Consider the following 14,568-nt stretch of genomic DNA (forward strand, 5'->3'; position numbering starts at 1 on the left):
CCATAGAAAATAGCTTATTGTCTTTATATTTTACGATTTGTTAGTAAGTACATCTTATTTTTCACAATTTCAGGCTGGCTTTAGATATGTGTTTCACAATAGGTATAAAGCAGTGTGACTAGGTCTGTGGTGACTATTATGTATACTAGTTTATATTTATATTTAAATTTAAAATTTTGGGCGTTTGTGGCTCAGGTGGTAGAGCGGGTTATCCACTAATCGTAGGGTTGGTGGTTCGATTCCCGGCCCACATGACTCCACATGCCAAAGTGTTCTCGGGCAAGACTCCCGATGTCAAGTTAGTGCCTTGCATGGCAGCTCTGCTACCATTGGTGTGTGAGTGTGTGAATGAGACACAATGTAAAGCGCTTTGGATCAAAGCGCTATATAAGTGCAGACCATAAATTTTCACTGCATGTGCAGAGTTTGCATGTTCTGTCCGTGCTGTGGGGGTTTCCTGTGTGTACGCTGGTTTCCTCCCCCAGTCTACAGACATGCATGGTAGGCTGATTGGCATGTCCAAAGTGTCTGTAGTGTAAGTGGGTGTATGAATGTGAATGTATATGCGAGTGTGCCCTGCGATGGATTGGCACCCCGTCCAGGTGTCCCAGGGTCCATGAGATAGGCTCCAGGTTCCCCGAGACCCTTTAGATAAGCGGTATAGAAAATGGATGGATGGATAATTTCCTTGTCTTTCACATACACTTCAATTTTTCTTGGTTTGTGCATACTGTCACTAAATCTAGATATCCCACTTGGAAATAGCTATGCCAGTATTGAACAAGCTGTACAGTACAGCCCACTGATGCATTGTGAGATGTCAGCACAGATAGTTACAATATTTTCCAATTTTAAGCCAGCTGTTGGGGGAAATCTAATTTCTTTTCATTCTTTTAATCATTTTTGATGAATATTCACAATTCTATTCTACTGTGTGCAAGTTCCCTAACTTTATTCATATTTATTTGTTTGATTCATTTAGGTATACAGACCATTGAGGTATTGTCCTACTGTAGTGACATAGTGTGCTCAGACTATTACATAATCAGTGGCCATTTTGACCGAAAAATACGCTTCTGGGACAGCAGGTAAGTAAACATCTTTTATTGTTATATCTCACAGTAAATTACAGTAATTTGTTAACATTCATGCTAATTGTACATATGGTCCTATAGGTATAGAGACATGGGGGAAAAATAACCTAATGCTACAGTACACCATTGATGCCCACACTGTTCTAGACTGATTATCCTGGTAGTTAGTTTATATGCAGGACATTCAGTTTATGGCCAAAAGCTTATGAACATCTGACCATCACAATCATATGTGGACCTTCCCTAAACTGTTGCCACAAAGTTATAAGCATACAATTGTATTAGATGTCTTTGGATGCTGTGGTATTACATTTTCCCTTCACTGGAACTATGGGGCCCAAACTTGTTCCATCATAACAAAGCCCTTGTGAACAAAGATATGGTTTGAAAGGTTGGTGAAGAAGAACTCGAGTGGCCTGCACAGATTCCTGACTGCAACCCACAGCACAAAACCCACAGCCACTTTCCAAAAACTACTGGAAAGCCTTCTCATGGAGGTTATTACCAACTCACTTTTAATGCATGTGGGAGACCAACTCAAATTTAATGCCCATAGTTTTGGAAGAGGTTTTGGAAGAGATGTTCAACAAGCACATACAGGTGTGATGGTCTGGTGTCCACAAACTTTTGCATTTTCCTATTTTTCCCTAAAATGTTTGATTGTTTTTCACTTAATTTTTATGTTATAATTATACATTGAGGGTGGGAAAAGTTATGACATTATTTAACTTAGTTTTTTTCTTTTACATCACAAAAACCTGCCATTTTAATAGGGATGTGTAGACTTTTGTTATCCACTGTAAATAATGGTTGACTTGGAGTATTACATGTTAACATATTTACTCAGTGCTTCTGAGATGGTTTGCCTTTTCTTCCGTTTATCATTATTCTTTGTTACAGAATTACGAAGAGCAGAATCTATCATTATTAAATGTAACAGGCTTAAACTTGAAACTGAAATTTGACTGCACAAGAATTAGTCTATGAATGAATGAAATACCACACATTAAGTCTCTGAAAGCCTGTTCTGTTTGTCTTATCAATATTTTCATAAACTCATGACTGAACTTCAGCTTTAGAGGAATTTCTTGCTATGTTTGCCTATGGCTGATTCTGAACTACACTCGAGTTTTTAATAGATTATTTCAAAGCAAAAGTTACATTGCTAAAGCAAAAGTTACATTGCTTAAGCAAAATTTCAGAGCAGGATTAGATAATTGTCATAATAATGACAGAGTAAAACTGAGTGTCAATACTTTTTGTTTGAGCAAGCAGGATGCTTTATTCATAGCTTATACAATAGCGCTGTTGAATTTTTGATTCTGATTGGCTTACAGACGTTCTGAGGTGTGCAGTTATTTTTTCGTAAATGCACAGTTAAAGTAATTCCAGTCCGGTCTTAAATCAAAATAAAATAAAATAAAATAAACGGATTACAGGTACATTTTGTAAAAAAAAATGGGAATACTATCAGGATTACATTTTTTTTTTCCATTTAAAACCAGAGAAATTAATCTTTTGACATAACACAATATAGACAGCTGTGAAACCCAGATTAATAATAAAAATCACTATGTGACTACTGAAAATGAAATGGGAGATCAAGTATGTTGCCTCTGGTCCCCAATCTTACAGAGGTGCTGTTTAGTCGCTTTGCATGCAACTCATAAACAAACACATGTGATGATACAACCAGTACTACAATATCTCTGGCAAATTTTATCGTCAGTATCCACAATTAGGATTTAAAATGTGAAATACATTCTAAAACAAATACTTTTTAGAAATCCATTCTAAAACAAAGTTGCCTGTAGATGTGATTAGTTTTAAACCAGAAATTTCTTGATTCCTGTGTGCTGCTTCTGCATTTAGAGATTTCAAGAAATGAACACATTATTCTGCCCACGCTGAGCCCTTGACATCTCTCATTCACTCCAAGCAGCAGTAACCTCCAGCTGCTACCCTGCCAACTGCTCGCCTGTCGCCTAGCAACTGTCAGCCCACATACTAATTGTCTCCTTGAGTCCCTAAGAGCTGATATGTTCTGTAATATGGTATTGAGAAAAATAAAGCAAAAAATATTTGTTCAGGGCTTTTATGATTTTTGACGTTTGCCAGTTGTAAGACATGCAGTGGCTTAACATGCAGACACTCACCCAATATACGTGCCACCCTTGTTAAATTTATATTATATTTGTATTTGACTGGGTTTCAGCTATTTTACTGAAATAAATAAAAGGTCATTAAAGTTAATACACAGCTTTCATAATAGATGGATTCTGTTATAAAATGTAGTATTCGCAGAACAGTACTAATATACAGTAAAGTCTGTTCTTTGTGATAGACATAAGTTTGATGGATTTATTATATTACTCTCCGGATTTGTGCAAGTAAATCAATCAGGCTACACTGAGACTTGAATGAAATAAATCAGTTTGAAGGCCTAACTGAGCATAGGTGTTTATAGACTTAAAACTACTAGAAAAGGGCAATTTATTTACTGTCATATATCTTTTGATTGACTGTTCTGTGTAACTGTAATTGCAAGGTGAAAAATGTACAGTGCTGTGAAAAAGTATTTACCTGATTTCTTCTCTTTTTGTGTATATCTCATACTAAATTGTTTCGGAAATTAAAACTAAATCTAAGATAAAACAAAGGCAACCTGAGTAAACACAAAATACAGTTTTTAGATGATAATGCTATTTATTGAAGCAAAAAAGTTATCCAATACCAACTGGGCCTGTGTGGAATGGTATTTGCAAATCAACACTTAAATAGAACTTTTTCAACAGCATGTTGATAAATTGGTTAGAAGGTCTTACCCAGTAACACACTATGGCAAAATTGAAATAAATTCCAGAAATGATGAGGAAGAAGGCGATTGAAATACATCAGTCTGGGAAGGGTTACAGAACTATTTCAGAGGCTTTGGGACTACAAAGAACCACAGTGAGAGCTATTATCTCCAAATGGAAAAACTCAGCACAGTAGGGAACCTTCCCAGAATTCCTCCAGGAGCACAGCAACAACTCATCCAGGAAGTCTCAAAAGAGTAAAGGACAACATCAAAAGACCTACAGGACTCCACTATCAGAAAGACACTGGGAAAAAATGGTATTTATGGAAGAGTGGCGAGGTGAAAACCACTGTTAACCCAGAAGAACATTAAGGCTCATCTGAATTTTGCCAAAACACACCTTGATGGTCTTCAAAACTTTTGGGAGAATATTCTGTCGAATGATGACTCAAAAGTGGAACTATTTGGAAGACAGGGGTCCCGTTACATCTGGCATAAACCAAACACAGAATTCCACAAAAAGAACATCATATGTTCAAGCATGGTGGTGGAAGTGTGATGGTATGGGGATTCTTTGCTGCTTCAGGGCCTGGGCAACTTGCAGTAATTCAGGAAAACATGAATTCTGCTCTCTACCAAAAAATCCTAAAGGAGAATGTCTGGCCTTCAGTCCGGAAGTTGAAACGCAAGCGCAACTGGATTATGCAGCAAAACAATGATCCAAAGCATAGGAGTAAGTCCTAGTCGTAGAAGTAAGTGAAAGACTGATCTCCAGTTATCAGACGAGTTTGGTTACAATTATTGCTGCTAAAGTGGCACAACCAGATTTTAAGATTTAGGGGCAATTTGTTTTTCACATGGGTTTTTTTGCTTCAGTAAAAAAAATTAATTGTGTTTACTCAGATTGCCTTTGTTTTATGTTGCATTTCAATTGAAGATCTAAAACTATTTAGTATAAGATAGACACAAAAACAGAAGTAATCAGAATAGGCGAATACTTTTTCACAGCACTTTATATAAAAAGTATAATCGAAAGTAATAACAGAATAAAGATAATAGTTGAATGTGGAAGTCACATGAATTAATTTTTTTTTTTTAATAACATTTGTGTGCACTATAAACATTAATGATAAATTATTTTGACAGTTAAAATGTTTCTATTGTTATGATAAATTTATAGGAATCATTTCGTGAAAGCATTTTTATGTCTGATAGTAGTACCAATATTTTCTTTATTTCAATTCCTTTTTATGATGTATAGATTTTACTGTAAAGTGATTAATTTATTTTAACTTAAAATGTTAAAAGGTCTTGAACTTTCTGTCTTAAATTTTTGTTTTCAAACCATTAATTATACATATTCAGTACAGTTACATTCATCTTAAAATGGCATTTGATGCATTCCTCAGTCATGTGTGCATAGAAATTCAGTTATAAATAAACATTTTCTATCAACACATAAAAAAGAATAATTATGAGTAATTTCTCAGTGTTCTTTACCAGTTCTTCTCTGCAGTAATCTGTAACTTGCACCATATTTCTACAGGGCAGCGAGCTGCACTCAGGAAGTTCCCCTACAGGGGAGGGTGACATCACTTGACATCTCACCCAACCACAGAGAGTTACTAAGTTGCTCAAGAGATGAGAGCCTGCAGCTGGTGGATCTGAGAATGAGCAAACCCAGAATGGCCTTCCGGTACAGAGAATTTATATATATATATATATATATATATATATATATATATATATATATATATATATACACACACACATACACACACACACACACACACACACACACACACACACATATATATATAGTATATATAGTATATATATATATATATATATATATATATATATATATATATATAGATATGGTATACATCCTAGATGTCTGGGATATGAATGGTATCCCCAAGCAGTGTTCACTCACAGACAGTAGTGCTTGGGATGAAATATAAGGTCCTGGAATGAATGACTCCAAATGGGTGGGTGATACTCCATTATGTACTCTAAACATAAGCACCAAAGTCATGAACCTGATACGAACAGCTACAGGGATGTATCTGTTTGATTGATTATAGACCAAGCATGCTGTGTTTTCAGTCATCTTGATCCTTCATCCAGGCTGTGATCTGGCAAGCTTAAATGCATGCTGAGACTGAGGTGTTGTTAAGCATGGCAGGTAGAGTTCAGTATCGCCAGCATAGCAGTGATAAGAGACCATTTAGACTAGATAAATGTAAACGTAAAACTGAAAAATCCTTGAAATACACTAGTCATCACTTACAACTCCTGATGACACCCTGTGGGATCTGTTCAGAAGTTAGGACTTGAACCATCCAAGTACAGTTCTTGTGGTACGAGGTTGGAGAGAAGACTCGGGAGAGCAGTATAAAGACTGAGGACTTCATGGCAAATTTTCCCACATTTTAAGGTGTCCACAAGTCAGTTGGGCAATCCTGGTGAAGTAGCCACTTTTGAAACCAGACTGGTTGGAAACCAACAGGTCATTCTGTGAGAGAAAAGTTTGGTTGCATTGTGAATGTGGGTGAGGACAGAGAGAGTGTTTGAGAGTGATCTGCAGGAGATGTAAAGGGTCAGTGGAGATTTGGTGGACCAGCTGGCTGGTGAGGAGCCACAGGTCAATGGCAGCAAAGGGGTAGAAAGAAGTATATTCAGTGACATGATATTCATTAATATAATTAATGAGTTTATCTTTAGTAATTATGGGATGCATGTGACTTGCAGGGAACCATTAAGGGCAATTTTATTGTAGGTAAGCCACCTCCTGACATGTTTTAGGAGATGGGAGGAAACATGCAAGTCTGCACAGACAGTAACTTGAGTGGTGACATGTCAACACTATTCGTTCCTTCACCGTGCTGACCAGTTGACCAGATATTATAGTTGAAGGTATATTTGAAGAAGGTACAGCATAATACAGCCCAACAATCTGTTGAATTAAATTTTTATAAATTGCACCAGAGTTTCCCTGTGTATGGAACTTTAATAGCAAGTTTTCTATAACAGCAAATATGTTTTAAAAATTGAAGTTCACACTGTTTTTGTTCTTTCTACATGATCATCCTAGGGCAGAAGGTTTCAAATGTGGAAGTGACAGCACCAAGGCTATCTTCAGGTAGGACACAGAAAGACTGAAATGGGCCTAATAACAGAATAACAGTAAAATGCCAGATAGTCATCATTATTGTTGAGTTGTGTGGCATAATTTCTTTGGTAAATGATTCTTTAATACTTAATTTAATAATACTTCATGCTTCAAGGGTTAGGTTTAGGGTTGTTTTTTTTTTTTTTTTTTTTTTTTTTTTTTTTTTTTTACATGTTTTTAATAATAGCAGTGCTAGTTTTTGGATGCCAGTAAAATGTCAGATTAAAAATGTGGCACAGATTCCAATCTAATTGTTTTAGATTGTTTAAAAGAATTGCAAAATGGAAATATTGGAAATAATAATAGAAAATATTTTTCTTATTTGATACAGCCTAATTTTTCAGCCATAATTTGTCGGTTTTACCTTTTGTGTGAACCTAGAATCTGATGCAGTATCTATCTATCTATCTAGAAGCCTAGCATAAGAATCCATGTACTATAGGTAATCACTGTAAAATGTTTGAAAAAGCTGTCATAAAGAAAATAATGGTTTAAAAGAAATGACCTTTTGAATATTCTACTTGCATTTGGAAAGGTCAGACAAATTAAGAAAAAAAAAAGAAACGCTTGAAGTCTTCAGTTAGCTATCCTCTCTAAAACAGACTTTTTTTCCCCCATGTGTGGCCATACCATTTTCTTACCATAATCCATGTGTGATGTGTAATTGCTCAGTGTAATATTAGACAAGACAAGAAAAGGAAGCGGATGCAATGCAGAAATGACTAAGGCTGAAGTCCCATTTGTATTTCTGGTCTGTGGCTCACTCCCATTTGAATCATACACTTAGCAGTTTCTATGGCAACAGCAGGGCCAGAATGCATTGAGTTATTCTAAAAGGTCTGTGTAATCTCAAACCAGACAGGGAGGGGCTAATGGATACGGGATCAGAACAGTATTATTAAACATAAATGCAGAAAACATGATTCACAAATGTATTTCTTGATTTACAAATTGTTTCCCATGTACATTTATATAAGACATTTATATTATGTCTATAGTCAGGTATTCAGACTTTCTGTGCAGGCTGGTTTTGATCAATGTAAGACTATGGATTTCTCTACGAACTATAACTGACACTGCCCTACATTCTTAATTCTACATTGTCATGAAGCAGACAGACATGTGCAGGATTTCTAGTTTTATTAAACCAGTGTAGCAGACAAACCAAAGGTCTAGGAAATACACAGAAACGTGAGACAGGCAAATGGTAAGGCAATCGGCAAACAGGAAGTAGCAGATCAAGTAGATGATACTAACTCATTAAACCTAAAGCAGGCTATGGCCAAAACACTAGTCAATATAGGCAGATAAAAGTTTGGAATCATCACAGACACAATGCCGGAGCAAGACAAAAGTAACACTGAGTCTGGAATTATCATTTAAAACTGGTAAGTCCCATTAGTAATCAGGTGACTTCTCGAGCAAATATTCTCAAAGTCCTTTTTTTTTGGGATACAGCATGATGAAGCCTAGGTTACGAGGATTGCACTTATCCTTCAGTAGTTTGTCATAAATATTTTTATCTATGTGTTAGTGACATCATTATCCATACTTCTATTGCATAAGATAATGGTATACAATAATTTCATTAATGATTAAATAAGATGTGCTTTCTTCAATTGACTTTAGTCCAGATGGAAGTTACCTGGCAGCTGGCTCTGCAGATGGTGGTGTGTACATCTGGAACATTAGCACAGGCAACCTGGAAACGTGCCTACTAGACATGCATAGGTATCCAGAATCCCTTTAGTAACCTAAAGTAATTTCTTGTTTTACTAGTCACCAAGAGAACAGAGAGAGAATTTTGTTTCATTTGCATACTAAATACAGTTTAACTGAATTTCCAGTAGATGAATTTAATGTTAATTGCCAATCTTTTTTTGAAATTGCATAATATCAGCTTGCTAGTTGGGTATATTTCAGCTGAACAACAGGGTTGTTAACTCTGGTTCTTGTGTTGTCCTCAGATAGTGTTGATGAGTAAAGGGCCAGCCAGACAACCAAACATTTTACAACTTGTTTAGTGACATATACAAGTTGCATTAAAGTTATCAACTGAAGAATATATTTTAAGATTACATTACAATGTATGTGTGCATTACAATGTTTATCATTGCCTCTTTTACTCTGTCTTTTACACTAATCCTGCCATTTACACCAGTATATGCACCAACCATGTTCTTGGACAGTGGAACCCTTTATCTGCATTTTTGGAATGTGTTTTTCAGTCTATGACATGACTTACATCATTTTCTATCAGAAATATTTGCATGGCTGTATTGTTAGTGGCATACTTTAATTATTCCAAATCACTGAGCTTAATAAGACTTCTCTTTGTATTTCAGAACCTCAGTTAATGCAGTGGCTTGGTCAATGTCAGGGGAGTATATGGTGAGTGTTGATAAGAGCCGATGTGCCATTCTGTGGAGTGACATCTGAAACTGGATTTAAGTACTGTCTGCTGCTGATTTACACACCAGAGTCAATAACATCCACACATCCAAGCTCAGCCTGTGAGGAAAGGTGTGTTCTATACACCAAAACTGTTCAAAAGAGCTTCAGTGTTTTCAGTGCTCATAGAGGCAAAGCACCACAAGCACACTAAATTTGTTTTGCTGTGGCTTTATAAAGCAGTCAAGATTGATAAGACACCTTGATTGTTTCCCCACAAATTATTGAATTAAAGTGTGAAGCCATGTGTTAGTTTATTAGACATTTAAAGTGTGCTCCTTAAATATGTATTCACTAAAGCATATTGACTTACAGATTTAAAGCCTGGTGACAAAAAGTCACAGAAACTAGGCAAGAAACTAAGTAGATACTGTAGGTGATGATTGGTTTCATTCTAAGTCATGTTCATATTTCCATCATTAATATGTTCTGTTTGAGTACATAGAAATTAGCTAATTATATTTCACAGTGTAAAAACAGATTTGGTACAGTATGTCTATTTTGTAACGTATATGTTAGTATTGTGCAGTAAAAAAATACATCAATTTAGACCCTGTATCAATACCTGGTTTGTGTTTGAGTGCTTCCTCAACCACTCTGAGAGGTTGTTTGATTGTCCTAACCACATGCATTTACATTCTCATTTTTTAAGATATCCAGTGAAATGTATATATTTGTTTATATTCTAATTTTCAACCCAGTTGTACTGAATGTTGTGGTTTATATACAGACTATTAGATAAATAAATTTCTTACCATTTTTCTTACCATTACCAAGTCCTATTTTGTGATTTTTTTTTAACAATACATTGTTTGCATTGTGCACTTCAGGGAGCCACTTTGGAGGATACAGCAGCATGAATCAGAGTGTCAGCAAGGTTTTGCAAACTGTATTCTAATGTGGTGTGAGGTTAGGCTCTGTGGTATACTGAAAGGAAGAAAGTTTGAGGGTTGTTTTTTTTTTTTTTTTTAACAGTTGTGAAGGTAACCATCTGCTCATAACTGCTGCAATGTGCTGACAACTACAATCCCATAGAGTTTTTTAAAATTACGTTTTACTACTTTATCTACTACTCCAAACTATGTGATCTAATAATAGCTTTATTAGTCACGATTGGAACAAATTGGTTATAACAGAAAATTTGATTTATTATCTGTGCTAATGACTTTTGTCATCTTACAACCATGAATTACTCAAAATCATACTACAGCACTGTAGTAGAAGTTGTAAATTATCTAGCAGTCTTTGGGAAAAAGAACCGTGGAGATGAAGCTGTGCTGAAACTGATAGAGCTTGGCTAGTAAGTACACTCAGCACAATTTTATATAATTTAGTGTTCTTTGAGAAAGTGCATTTGTAATAGAATTGCTTATTAATGGGACTATATTTTCTACAGCATCTTTGAGTTTTAACAAGATAATATATAAATTAAACTTTATTATTGCAAAGTATTTAAAATTGATTAAGTCACTGAATATCTGTGCTGAGGTTTATTTTTTCTGTTTCTTATGTTGCAGTAAATCTGGTAGTGCTGGTAGTGAATGTTTAGATTGAATTGTGCTACTCTGTCAGTGCCTGGAGCATAATGGTGAGCAGAAAATGTGTCTTATTTAGTCCTAGTTATCACCCACATAGAACTGCTATTACACATACCCCTTCATTTGGAAAGAGTAGAGAAAGAGAGAGAGAGAGAGAGAGAGAGAGAGAGAGGCTGAGTGTCTGTGTGTTTGTGTGTGTGTGTATGTGTGTGTGTGTGAGAAAGAGAGAGAGCGTCTGTGTATGCATGTGACAGAGCGAGAGAGCGGAAGGGAGTGTGGGAGGAAGCTGGAGATGTAGCAAAAGCAGCAGCACTGCCTCACATTGGACCTCAAACAGAAGATTCTTAAATCTCAGGATTTCTGATGCAGGTTTTTTCCCAAGACACGGTTCATTTGAGGAATGCCTAATTGAATAGCAACAGAGCGGGAAGTAGCCAAGCAGAACAGGGAATTGCCTGCTTTTGCTTCCTTTGGGGAGGGGAGACCTTTTTCACAGGCAAAAGCGGAGATGCTTCTGTAATCAAATTCAGCTGGAGAGTGTTTAAACTAGGAAACATCTACATGACAGATGCTGTATCATCCTGCCTGTGTGCATAAGTGAATTTTCCCTTTTGCTCCTTCTAAGCAGCTTCATCTTTTAATTTAAAAAAAAAAATTATTTCTCTATTTCCGCAAGTCCAAAACAGAAAAGCACACAAATTATCATCATGGGTGATAAAGGCACAAGGTAAGAAAGGAATTTTATAACAATAAATGCTGCAAAGGAAACCAAACATGTGGCAGAGTATTACATACCTATTCTATGCACCATCTATCTTTCTTGGTGAATGTTTTTATTTATTTACGTAACTTTATATATTTTAAATCTGTGTTATTAATGTACAACATTTTTTTTCATCTGTGGCCAGTGTGATGTTTTTTACCTGCTCTCAGAAGATAAGGAAGTATGTATGAACTGTGAGATTTTAAGGACAAAAAAAGGGTTCAGAAATAATTCAACCCATATATCTGCCTAATTTCTTCAGAATCACTATTTTTCACATTATATTATTTTCTAGTGTATATAACTATTCCTTCCTATATACAGAAATGTTGTAATTCAGTTGCCCCATTTAAATTAGTCTATTTTGTTCTTTAATACTGCTCTATCTGTGAAGGATTTATATTTCAGTCAATGTGTCATGCTGTGTTCTGACGCAGCTGGTCAAAACATGACTGTTGACATTTCACACATAGCATGGTACCGTATCAACAGAGTTCAAAATTACTTGAGCCTCTCTGAAGAGGAAGTAAGCTATATGCCATATCTGTGCTATCAGCAGGATAATGAGGTAATTATCCTCTTACAGTAATAGCAAAGCTCTCTGCTATTACTGTATAGTACACATTGAAATATCAGAAACAGCTGGAGAGGAATCCTCCAGTGACTTGTGATGGATCCTTCCATCAGAAATCCATTTGGTTGTTAAATGTCTCCCTGAATACAAATACATAGTGGCCAAACACATGGTAGGGAGATGCATCCCTCCCACAACCATTTTATTTACATCTATTGATTTATTTTTTAAGTCCATTTTGACTTGCTTGATTAGCCTGTTTTTGACAGAAACATTATTTCTAATGGCTGGCCATAATCCCATTTAAAAGGGCAATTTATGTCTGTTTTATCAAGAGTTCTCAGTTTGTTTGTCAGGCTTACACAATTAGCTTCAGTTTGTCTGAAGCTGTATGTGGTGCTATTGTATGTGGTTCTCTGGTTCTAAAAGTGATTATGACTGAAGTGAGTTGGGTAAGGTAAATGGAAGTCAGAGAGAATACATTACGCTTTAGATTTTATCAAGAAGGAAAGTAAGTGGCCCTATATTGCCCTATATTGCCATGTATTGATGTGCACAGAAAATATATATTTTTGCAGGCAGTTTCAATATAAATTATTACAATGTAGATACTGTGCTGTGAAAATGTATCTGATTTCTTCTGTTTTTGTGTATATTTCATACTAAATTCTTTCAGAAATTAAAACAAAATCTAAGATAAAACAAAGTCAGCCTGATTAAACACAAAATACTGTTTTTAAATAATAATGTTATTTACTGAAGCAAAATTTTTGTCCAATACCAACTGGGCCTATGTGAAAAATGTATTTGTCCCCATAGTTACTAAGTCCCCAAATCTATGAAACTGAATTCATAATGGGGTTCAGCTGGACTAGACACAATCAGGCCTGATTACTGTGAACCCCGTTCAATCAAATAAACACTTAAATCGAACGTTTTCAACACCATGAAGTTGGTTAAAATGTCGTACCCAGTAACACACTATGCCAAGGTTGAAAGAAAGTTCAGAAATAATTAGGAAGAAGGTGATTGAAATTCATCAGTCTGGGAAGGGTTACAAAGCTGTTTCAAAGGCCCTGGAACTCCACAGGATCACAGTGAGAGCCATTCAGGGCCTGGGCAACTTGCAATAATTGAGGGAAACATGAATTCTGCTCTCTACCAGAAGATCCTAAAGGAGAATGTCTGGTCTTCAGTCCTTAAGTTGAAACTCAAGTGCAACTGGATTATGCAGCAAAACTATGATCCAAAGCATAGGAGTAAATCCTCGTCCTAGGAGTAAGTGAAAGACTGATCTCCAGTTATCAGAAGCATTTGGCTAGAGTTACTGCTGATAAAGATGGCTCAACCAGATTTTATGTTCAAAGTGGCAATTAGTTTTTAAATTTTTTTTTTCACTTCAGTAAAAAAATAAAATAAATAAAAACTGTATTGTGTGTTTACTCAGGTTGCATTCACGTACAACCTCATGTTGTATTTCGTTTGAAGATCTAAAACTTTTTAGTATACATAGAAACAAAATAAATCACTTTTTCACAGCACTGTACTTTTGCATGGTTTAGCATAGGGATTTTCAAACATTTTCCAGTCAGGGACCCATCCATATCACAACACAGACTTATTTTATGAAAATGATCTAAATATTCAGTTGTTAGGCACATTACCTGAATGTGTAACATTATATTTTTACTTATTGAAATCATTAGAGGTACGGTGCACATATTAGGACAACCTCAGAGTCAGTTCTCAGCCATATTACAAAATGGCATCACGCCTCAGACTAAAAGGCTTCAAGACTCAGGAAGACTATTGGAGATTTTTATCCTTTAGCTTTCCTCACACAGATTTAAAACTAGTTACACTGTGTTAAAGGAAATACTTTAAAATACATTGTATCATATTCCCTTGTTTTATTGAAATTGTTGTTATAGTCAGGTTAACATTATTTATACTTGTTTTTAAATGACTGGTTTACTTAAATTACTGGTTTACTTAAGTATATTAAGCCTTTAAGCATTTACTTTAATATAAGCATTTAATTTAGCTGCCTTTAATTAGGCGTTTCATTCTGATAACTTAATAATAACTAATAACATCACCCACCCTCACTTATACATTTAAACAAAATACACTATATGGCTAAAGGTTTGTGGACACCTCATGTGCTTTTTGA

The 14,568-nt window shown here is 35.5% G+C and overlaps 1 protein-coding gene across 5 annotated transcripts in view; it reads left to right on the forward strand.

Moving 5' to 3' along the window:
- Positions 1 to 10,292, forward strand: part of LOC108277834 (protein Atg16l2) — a 29,038-nt gene extending 18,746 nt beyond the window's left edge. For 4 of the 5 annotated variants that reach the window (XM_017490797.3, XM_017490798.3, XM_017490799.3 and 1 more), the window contains 5 exons: positions 983 to 1,088; positions 5,441 to 5,590; positions 6,992 to 7,039; positions 8,699 to 8,800; positions 9,415 to 10,292. In XM_017490797.3, the coding sequence (XP_017346286.1) occupies positions 983 to 1,088; positions 5,441 to 5,590; positions 6,992 to 7,039; positions 8,699 to 8,800; positions 9,415 to 9,508 (500 nt within the window). In that variant the 3' untranslated portion in view covers positions 9,509 to 10,292. The remainder of the gene's footprint in view (positions 1 to 982; positions 1,089 to 5,440; positions 5,591 to 6,991; positions 7,040 to 8,698; positions 8,801 to 9,414) is intronic. The other variant, XR_006983990.2, reaches the window with a different exon arrangement.
- The last annotated feature ends 4,276 nt before the right edge of the window (positions 10,293 to 14,568 follow it).

Source organism: Ictalurus punctatus, chromosome 17, assembly GCF_001660625.3.
Source record: "Ictalurus punctatus breed USDA103 chromosome 17, Coco_2.0, whole genome shotgun sequence".
NCBI classification, from domain to species: Eukaryota; Metazoa; Chordata; class Actinopteri; order Siluriformes; family Ictaluridae; genus Ictalurus; species Ictalurus punctatus.